General features: G+C 40.9%; 1 protein-coding gene across 1 annotated transcript in view; it reads left to right on the forward strand.

Annotated features, from left to right (window-relative positions):
- Positions 1–4,283, forward strand: part of IL15 (interleukin 15) — an 80,129-nt gene extending 75,846 nt beyond the window's left edge. Inside the window, exons 6-7 of the mRNA XM_038399585.2 lie at positions 47–202; positions 538–4,283. Coding sequence (XP_038255513.1) covers positions 47–202; positions 538–663 — 282 coding nt within the window. The 3' untranslated portion in view covers positions 664–4,283. The remainder of the gene's footprint in view (positions 1–46; positions 203–537) is intronic.
- The last annotated feature ends 6,404 nt before the right edge of the window (positions 4,284–10,687 follow it).

Raw genomic sequence — 10,687 nt, forward strand, 5'->3', positions numbered from 1 at the left:
TCTTTAATTTTTTGATTGTAAAGCCACTGACATTTTTCATTTTTAGGATGAGTGCGAAATACAAGTGATGGAATGCTTTTTGTTAGAGTTGAAAGTGATTTCCCAGGAATGTGAAATCAGAAAAGGATGTAAAATCAAACAGTACATACGCAATGTGCTGGCAAATGTAAAAGCAAATTTACCAAAGAACACAAACAGTCCGGTAAGTGCCATCTACAATCATTGGAAAGAGGACAATCCAAAAAAACACCTGCATCTCCCACTGAAGTCACTGGCAGCTTTGCAAGCTCATGTTTAAAAATCAGACCACTTACATTTCAGTACGTAGGTTCCTTGGCAGCCTCCAGCAGGGCTCCTGTGGCAATTGTCTGCAGTGGGATTCCTTGTAAGAGGAAAGTGAGCAAGATTTGGCTCTCTATCAAAACCAATTCAACTATCCCCAGTTTTAATATCAAACCAATTTTTACTCAAAGAATTGTCATTTTTCTGTTCTTTTGTTTCCTTATTTATTTATTTATTTATTTATTTATTTTGCAGAACAGGAATAAAATAACATGCAAACAATGTGAAGAGTACGAAGAAGGGAATTTTACCTACTTTATAGAGAATTTCGAAGAGTTTGCAAAACACAAGCTGAAATTTTTACTGCACGTTTCTAAATAGGCTTCCTTTTTGAAAGTGCTTTATGGAAACTCCATAAACTTTTCTGGCACTTCAAGCAATATAATCACTGGATGAGCGGACAGACAGATTGGTTGGCTAGAACTTTGTAAGACAGAAAGGCAGAAAAAACCAAACACAGCCAAGAATAATCTGAACTATAAAATGCGCCACAGACTATTTTATCTTTTTATTTTTAATTTACTACTTCCTCTGAGAAGCTATTAAAATGTAAACTTATGTGTATTTCATAAACATTTCAGGTAAGTATTTGCTCTTTGCATGTCTCAATAATTGACTACTACTTAGAAAACATAGTAACTTGTACTGCAAATATTTTATTTTCCAGGAAAGCTAAACTGATGTAAATGAGAATATATATATAAATCACTAACCAGTATGTGTTTGGAGTCCTCCTCTGTGCCCAATCCCCACAGGATCAGAGTCTGTCACAGTCCCCAACTACAGAACCTGGCTTTTTAGCTTAGGCTGTACAGTCTCATGCTTTAATCTCTGGAGAGCCCTATTTCAGTTCCCTGCTGAGAGCCCAGATAGCAATCACCACATGTGTAAAGTCATGGGAAACAGTGGCACACATAGCTCTGACCGTAATAAACAGGGTTCTGATCCTGCAAGTTGCCCCCTGTGGACAGACCCCTGTGGCCAAGTAATACCCTACTGATTTCAGTGGGGCTCTACATAGTTACAGCACTCTGCTTTCATAGAACAGCTTACAAAATCAGGGCTTACATGTGTGGAAACCAGAGTCTGGATTATCAGAAAAATGCTGGACTAAAAGAGGCAGCTGTAAATTGAAACTGTCTGAATCTGTCTGCTTTTTATAACTTTCACTGATGAAGTGAATAAAATGGATACTCACAATGATGCAGTACAGTGAAAATGCAGTGATGGTAAAACATTTGAGTAATTGTTCTAACAGGAAACAGTCACCCCCATCAAGGAATAGAATGAAAAGATGAAGGGGATTGAAGTTACCAAAAGCTGATACTTAATATCACAAGCATCTACCCCAGTCAAATTTTCAGGCACTAGTAAGAGACTGGCAATAGACTGTTTGCCAAGCTAGTTGTGATTTCCTGCTCTCTCTTTTCTGGTTTTATTGAGTTTGAAGTGCAATGACATTCTGGACCAAATTCTGTTTGCCTTACCCAACTAATCCCATTGATTTAAATGAGATGAACGTATGAGTAAAGCCAGCAGGATTCAGTTCTATATGTGCGCAGGCCAAAAAGTACATTTTTTCCATTGTGCCATTTATATGTAGTGTGGGAAGATGTAACTAGAAATTAACTGTATAGCTCAAGAAATTAGTCATGGCATATAGAGTTTTCCACCTGTAGGAGCCTGATTTCTCTTTTGCATGCCCACCAAAAATTCCAATTCATCAGTCCCTGGGTTAGCAATTAGAATCTGGTCAAGAAGTTGGAAATATGTGAAAGCTATTACCATCTGATGACTGTGTAGTGGTCTATATGAAATGAATTGGTGATTTTTCTCAGTCTAGTTCCTACTGAACAGATGTCTATCATAAAAATCCCTATAAAAATTGGCACTGTTTTGTCAGTCTCAACAGAAGGATTGATCACCGAATCTGTGCATTTCTAACAGGAGGGATGACTACAGCAGGTTAGGAAGCCATTCTGGAAGTTACCTCAAGGGAGTGGAAAGCCTGAGTGGTAGCAGAAAGGACATAGGAGTGGCTCAGTATTCGTCAAATTCTGTGATACTGCCAATTCTCTAAGAAACCCATCCAATTTCTGATGCAGCCAGTGCAAGTCTCCCCATTGATTTTAATAGGAGTTTGATCAGGCCCTTAGAGTTTAAAAATCAGCTAGACAAATTCAGACTAGAAATAAGATAAAACTTTTTAACAGTGAGGGTAGTTAACCATTGAACAACTTACCAAAGGTTGTGACGGCGTCTCCGTGAGTAGAAATTTTGAAATTAAGATACACTCTAGTTCAAGCACAGCTTGAATTCATGGTTATCCTAAGGCTTGTGCTCTTCAGGAGGTCAGACTACATGATCACAATGGTCTCTTCTGGCCTTAAAGTATAAGAAAGTCACATGAGAAATGGATTATATATGAATCAAATATATTTTGAGAGTAATATTGTTAATTCACTAAGTCCTGTTTCCCTGAACAAGAAACAAACTACAGCAAGCAGTTTCCTTACTCAGAAATCCACGAGTCTGCCACTCCAGTGAGCTCGATACCCAAGAAGCCCTGTCTCTAGCCTCTGTTTCTCCTCTGGGGGTCACACTGACCACTCCTTCTCCAGGCTCCCCCTTCCCCCAAAGATACAGGCACCCTCTGCATTTGCAGGGAAACCCCCCAGTCCACATGGCTTAGCTCTGACCTACCAGATGGTCTAGTTCCTTTGCCAGTAGCACCCCCAGCTCCCGCAGCTGTTTTTATTACATAAAGAGGCTTGATTGTGCCTTCTTTTGAGCTTGAAAAAGAGTACTTGGCACGGCCATTGGCTTAACAAGGTTTGTGATTGGCTTTGGATCCAAGACCATCCTCTACTCCCGATGGCAGCCATTAACATCTTTCAGCAGAACAAGAGATTAGGTGGCTCTGAGTTTCCTCTTTATGCCAGATCGATACAAATGTTACTATGTTTGTTTAAAACTGGTGAGACTGAATGGAAAATTAAGCCCACTATTTTCTCCAGTGCCAACATTTAGACGCTGTATTTTTCTGTATGGGATTGTGAATCTTCTGTCAAATAAACATTTACATAATGTTTGGGGTGGAAATTATTTGTTGTGCAATAGATCAGCCTACAGCACAAATGTATTTTTATTTCATAATGTGCTTGTTCTATCTTCACAGAAGTGTATTCTGTTGTTTTGTTTGCTTTGCCCAGATGGCAAATGTGCCAGTAAGTTTATCTGGCCTGAATTCATTCTATTTTTATAGAAATAAAAATCCTCTTTTGACAAGGAAGATGTACACCGTATTTATGGATAAATATAGACAGCTGTTATAGACAATGGATATATTAACATTACACTGTATGAACAACTCACATGGGACAAAATGAAATGTTTTCAATCTAATATGTGGTCTCCATGTCCCAAAATTTATTAAATGGTGATAACCACAGTCATGGTAGGAAAAATTAGATTAAAACAGGGAAAGAAATCAATGTACATCTTCTAGCATGGAACATAATACAATCAAATTTTTTCCATGGTCGTGGGCAGTTCTGGAAAATGCATAATATGTTGCTAAAGAAAAATGGAATTTACCATAATTGATACTCCTGGATTCTTGTGCAGTATTTATAAATTAAGATAACTAATTCCAGTCATGAAGCAAATACTTAATGTCTTTTGATATAGATTATACAGTACATAATCCATGCTGGCACATAATTTGCTTGAACAGTATTCCTGAGTAAAGTCCAAATGTTCTCATCCTGTCAGCAATGTCATAAGTTTCCATTTTCCACTGGTGCTATGGGGACACTTTAATTTACATCAGCATTTATAAACCATTTGTTGTAGCAAAAAACATCAGCCACTGTGTTAGAGACCATGGACTGATTGCTGTGTATCCAGCTCATGACAAATAAAAGGTTTGGTTTGATTTACAAAGTGTTGTGTATTATTTGTTCTGAATAATACGCCTGAACAGGGACTTGTGAGTGAACAAGTGGTGAAGGAAAAAAAGAGTATGGGATCTGGTGCCAAAACATTTTACGTACACATCTTGGGTCATATTACTATCACAGATGGGGGGGGTGGGGGACAAGAGAGAGAGAGAGAAGCTTGAAAATGGCCTGAAAAAGGTCCAGGAATCACCCAAATAAGCAATTTTAACTTATTCTCTAAAGGCAAGATTTCACTTGAAACATGGTGTGGGTTTTCTGTATCCATGTTACGTGACCTGCAACCAGTATGTACACACCACATTGTTATCCTACAATGATGGTAGTTTTGCCTCAAATCATTGCTGCCATACAGCACAGTGCTGTTGAGAGAAGTGTTCAGACATCCCATGGTGCATTGCTCCACTGGTGTGCTGTATTTGGGGATTTTTCGTGCTATGCATTATGGACCTCCTGGACAGCAATGAAGTTCTGGGACTTGAGGTCAAACTAAATAATTCTCTGATTCCTCTCATTTTATCCCATCATCCATCTGGCTCCTTGCAATCCAGTGCCATTTTCAAAGTGCTGTCAAGCTGCATGGAGGAAGCATTGGTGAGCAATGCAATTCTCATGGTAGTGAATGTCAATAAGTTGCTGCAAGCATATCTAAATTAATTCAGCACAAGAGCACTAATAGCCCCTGAGGAGGAGGAGACACTTCTCCTTGAACTGTTCCTGAAATGCTCCTTTTGGGTTTACCCAATTAGCACTGACTGGTGGGACAGAATAGTGCTGTAGACCTGGAATGAACAACAGTGGTGGCAGAACTTCAGGATGTCACAAACTCCTTTTCCAAGAAATCTGTGCAGAGTTCACACTGGTGCTTCAGTGGTGGAACCTATGTGAGAGCTGCCCTCCATATAGATGGCCAGTGCCATCTGGAAGCTCGCCTCCTCCATTTGCTATTGTAACTAACCAGTTTGGTGGCTGTAGATCAACTCTTGGGGAAATTGTGATGGAGCTGTGTGCTGCTATTAAGAAATTGCTTTCCTCCAGGGTCATAAGGCTGGGAAACTCACAGGAGGTTATTAATGGGTTTGCAAATACTTGGTTCCCAAACTGTATTGTGGTTGCTGGTGGGACCCATGTGCCTATCTAAGTATTTTAAAAGAATCTAAGCAATACTTGACTAATCTTTGTTTTGAAAGATTTCATGCTGCTTTTTCTGAGCCTATGATCTTAGACAGGCCATTGTTCTCGTCACCTTTCCATCTTTTTTTAATTTTCCCACCTATTGCTCTAGATTTAACAGAACTGTTAGATTCATGGCACCAAAAAAAAAAAAAAAAAAGAGTGACAGGGGTAAAATATTTCCCCATCTTATATGCAAGTCTGTCAGTAGAGTTCTACAGTACCAAATAGAGATGTTTTTACCTTGTATGCTTCCTGGTCTGCTTGTTGCATTCACTTTCTGATATACTTAGATTGTAAGATCTTCAGGGCAGGGACACTATTTTTGTTATGTTACATATATGTACACATACATAACATCATGGGGCCCTGATCCTTGATTTGGACCTCTAGGTGTCTATGCCACTTTGGGGTTCAACCCAAACCTGTAAGGGATTGTGTCACCACTTGCCCTGCAGTGCTTCTGTGCATGGGTGGTGGGTGGAGCCCCCCTTTGGGGAGGCTAGCCCCTGGCTCTGTCCCTTCTGCCTGCACTCCCCCCCGGCCGGAGCCCCAAGCCCCCCTGTGGTTCTCCCTGCAGCCAGAGCCCTGAGACACCCTGACCCCTGTGGCTGGAGCAATGAGGGCTCCTCCCCCACCTGGAGGCACCCCAACAGCTCCCCTCCCCTCGGATCCCTGGACTGGCCGGAGTCCTGAGCACCCCCCCCTCGCCAGAGGAGCCCCAGGCTAGCCGAAGCCCTGGCACAGAGCAGTCCCCCTCCTCCCCACACCTACCCAGAGGATCCCTGGCCAAGCCACCACCCCACCTGCTGGGAGGAGCCCAAAGCTCCCCACGCTTGCCCGGAGGAGCTCTGGGCCAGCTGCAGCCATGCCGTGCCTCCCCTCCAGGGCCTCTAGGTTCTAGGTTTTTTGCCGCCCCCAAGCTCCGAGAGCGCAACTGCCCAAGCAAAAAAAAAAAAAAAAAAGAATGGCCGGACTGCTGCCCCGGGAATTGTGCCACCCCAAGCATGTGCTTGCTTTGCTGGTGCCTAGAGCCAGTCCTGCTCCCCTCCCCTCCCTAGACCCCAAGCTGCCCAGGAAAAGCTGCAGCATGACAGAGTCTCTTCCCGAAGAAGAACCTGAGCTTTTGATATGCCCCATGCAGGTTCTGAGGCAGCGGAGTCTGCTACTCAGCTTCCTGGGTTCATCAATAATCTCTGGAGTCCAGGGAGATTACTGATGAACCCAGGATGCTGAATAGCACATACTGCCTCCTCAGCCATCCCAGAACCTGCATGGGGCATAATAAAGCAAAAACTTCCCCGCCACACCCGCAACTGGGCATCCAGTGATAGTGGCAGCGCCCAGGGAGGCAGAGCCTCCTTTCACCTATTATACCGGCCACCCATGCATCTGTGGCTCAGAGCCCTGATACCAGCAGCATGCTCACAATGGCTTCACCCTGGCTTCCAGCAGCCTGTTTACTCCTTGCATAGTGACATCAACACCCCCCCAGTCCTGAGTTCTCCCCAAAAGTCTCCCTCTGCAATGGTCAGCCCCTCTGACTATAGCACCCACAAAACCTTATAAAGTTCGTTGCTCCCTTAAAAAGACAGTATGCAGCATCAGCCTCTTAGTTTGGCTGAGGATTTTACTCTTCAGTTTGAAACATTGCACGGAGATGGTTTGTAATAAAGCAAGATTAAGGTTATTAACAGTGAACAAATATTTAAGTGGTAACAAGTAGAAATCATTTGGATAGAAATGGTTACAAACAAAACAAAAACATAAAAATACATTTTAATACTAATGTCTAACTTAAACTAGAGTCTTTTCTTAAAGCAGGTTTCTCACCTATACTGAATTTTCCAAAGTTCAAATTTCCTGGAGCTACCAGGAGTGGTAAATGGCCATCCATCCCCAGTCTCATTTGCCTGAAGGTTTTGTCTACTTTGCACAGAAATGTAATCTCATTGTCTCTCCTTGCGCTACTTACACTGGAGACACATTCAAACAGGCAGAATCATATTCCTTCGTCTAAAATGGGATGACTTAAGCCCTGGCTGCCAAAGAGCTTTTAAGAACCTATTTCCAGCACATATTTATAAGTCTTATAATACCATACACACAGCACACAGTAAATCTGATGACCAGCACATTACCAGTTCACCTGATACCTTACATTGACACCTTATGACAACAGTGAGTTGAAGTACTAAGTACCAAGCTAATCAGACCAGCTAAGATTCACTGCTAGATACTACAGAGTGCCCTCTGGCCTTGGAGTGTTCTTAGGGTCACAGTGTTACTGCAACAAAAAAGAATTTATAATAAAACTTCCACAACAATTGTTTCTAATCAACTCTCTTTCTGGTGGTATATTAAGAAACCAAAGAGTGAATGAGTGATGGAACCTAAATAACCTTTCCACATATAGAGTTGGTCCCTCCAGGACCAACTAGATGTGTAGGATTAAGGAGGAAGTTTCTACCTCATATGATGTAAATACATTTATGGTGTAACAAGGTTCACTCGCTACTATGGTGCCGTCTTGTAGCTGGGTCTGGGGATTAGCTCTTGCCCAATTTGGCATCCCCTTCTGTCAGTCACTCCATCACAGTGGTGGTCTCTCCTCCCATATTTCACAGCACCCCCCTCTTCATGACTCAGCCCTCTGGCTAGGTCACTATGTAGTCTTCCCCACCTGGGGTATCAAAGTCCCTCTGAAGCAACTGTCTATACACCATCCCAGGCAGCCTTCTGTGCCAATTTCCAGTCTGTGCCACTTCCCAATGTCTGGTAAGGGAACCCAGGCCTACCTGCTACTCCAGGGTCCAGACAACGGACTCTATCATCAGCAGCTAGGGGCTACACAGTCTAAACCCTGGCTGCTCTTGCCCTGGGTTTTTTCCTACTCTGCTTTCCACAAGCTTTCTTCCTCACAACTCTCTGGGTAAACCCCTTCTGTCAGGTATAGGATCCCAGGGTTTTTGCTCCATAATGGGTTTCCTCCTACCCACCTCTCTGTGCCCAGAGAGCAAATGTAGACTCTTTCACTGTAGCCCCATTTCTGGTGAAAACTTCCTGGCTTTATACTACATCTCCTTACTTCTCCCCACAGCTAGGCTTCATCAGCAATTAACCTTTATCAGGTCCTGGCTGTCCCCCAGGAACTGCCTATAAGGTGATCTAACCTCTTTTGAGTCACCTTAACCCCTTCACGGCTGATGTTGGATTAACACCCCATCACATATGGTAACACCACTGTATTATAATGTCTCAAAGGATTTTAGCCAGTAGAAAAGCTAACTCTTCCATTATTACCAAGCCATTTTTGTGTCCTGGACCATTTTAAAGAAAGTCTCTCTTGGGACCCAGGGACATACTTTGTATACCTAGCCACAATGAATAACACATCTGCAAGGAAAATGTCTGACATTGCTTCAAACAAATGTTCTGTCAACACTGTAACTGTGAAACCAGCATACTCTAGGAGATACTCGAGACATAACCTTGCAATTTATTATACTTTAAGAGGTGCAAAAATCTATTTAGGAAAAATATTTGTACTTCTTATTTTCTTTCTGCAATGTTCTTGATGAAGTGAGCTGTAGGTCACGAAAGCTTATGCTCAAATAAATTTGTTAGTCTCTAAGGTGCCACAAGTACTCCTTTTCATTTTGCGAATACAGACTAACATGGCTGCTACTCTGAAACCTGATTTAATGTAGTATGCAGAGTTTCAGGTCAAGTTATTTACTCTTGAAACCTGAGTTTATAATGGAAATACTTGAGATACCTTTAAGTGTAATTCTACAAATGATGATTTTTTTAACCTTGCAACAATTATGTATTTATTGATTTCCCCTTCCAAAGGGAACAGCTATTGAAGAAAATATGAAGAGACTTTGCACTGAAATAGTTTGTGTCTTTTCTATGCTTTAGGATGACAGCAATTGTGGGTACTGTGCAGACATCATTGTAAATTCAATTTAATTACTAGGGTATGTGTATGAGTATTTGATCTATACCCCCCAAAATATTTATCTATTTCGTCCGGCTTACCAAGAAGAATAATTGGAATCTTCCACTTTTATGGTCTAAAAAAGAATCAGGATAAAACCAATTTGAAATGCCACACTGGTAATTAGCTGAAGAAAGTTGTGTCTATGGCAAAAACATTAGGTACATCAAAAAAGAGCAAGCACTTTGCTTAAAAATATTCATTATGCACTAGAAAAACCATAAAGAATGTTTAATACACCACACAATTCCTGAATTGGGTTTCAAGAATTGTTCAAACAATATCTGGTATGTGCTTCAATATTTATCCATACAGTTATGCAATCTAGTTCATGTCTTAGAAAAAACAGTGCTGAAATAGGATTTTAAAGAGGTTTATAATCTTAGTTTAAAGATATTTATGATGGAAACAAACTTTTCTTTATTTAAGATGCCTTATATTTTTATTCAAATGAGATGAAAATAGAAAAGTTGATGGTTTCTCTTATTTAAAACTGGTATGTTTTCCAAACTATTCCTAATGACTCAAGAATCCAACTTCCTTTGTTACTAGTATTGTCTAACACTAGTTGAAACTTTCTTAGATAATACTCTTTGCTGGTGTCAACTACAGAAAATTTTATACTGAAGTGTTTTTTGCTTTATTCTCTTTCCTTCCTACCTATTAGCCCTTTATTATAAACCCCTCTACCACCAAAAACAAGTGAACATCCTAGGAAAAGCCCCAAAACCCCAGCACGAGATTCATGTTAAGAAAATGATGAGAAAAAACTATCTATTCTGTCAAATTTCAGAGTGGTAGCCATGTTAGTCTGTATCAGCAAAAAAAAAATGAAGAGTACTTGTGGTACCTGAGAGACTAACAAATTTATTTGGACATAAGCTTGCGTGGGCTAAAACCCACTTCATTGGATGCATGCAGTGGAAAATACAGTAGGAAGATACATATATACACAGAGAACATGAAAAAATGGGTGTTGCCATACCAACTGTAACGAGACCAATTAATTAAGGTGAGCTATTATCAGCAGGAGAAAAAAAAAACCTTTTGTAGTGATAATCAGAATGGTCCATTATAAACAGTTGACAAGAAGGTGTGAGTAATAGTAGGGGAAAAAAATTAGCATGGGGAAATAGTTTTACTTTGTGTAATGACCCATCTACTCCCAGTCTTTATTCAAGCCTAATTTAATGGAGTCCAGTTTGCAAAT

Source organism: Dermochelys coriacea, chromosome 4, assembly GCF_009764565.3.
Source record: "Dermochelys coriacea isolate rDerCor1 chromosome 4, rDerCor1.pri.v4, whole genome shotgun sequence".
Lineage (NCBI taxonomy): Eukaryota > Metazoa > Chordata > Testudines > Dermochelyidae > Dermochelys > Dermochelys coriacea.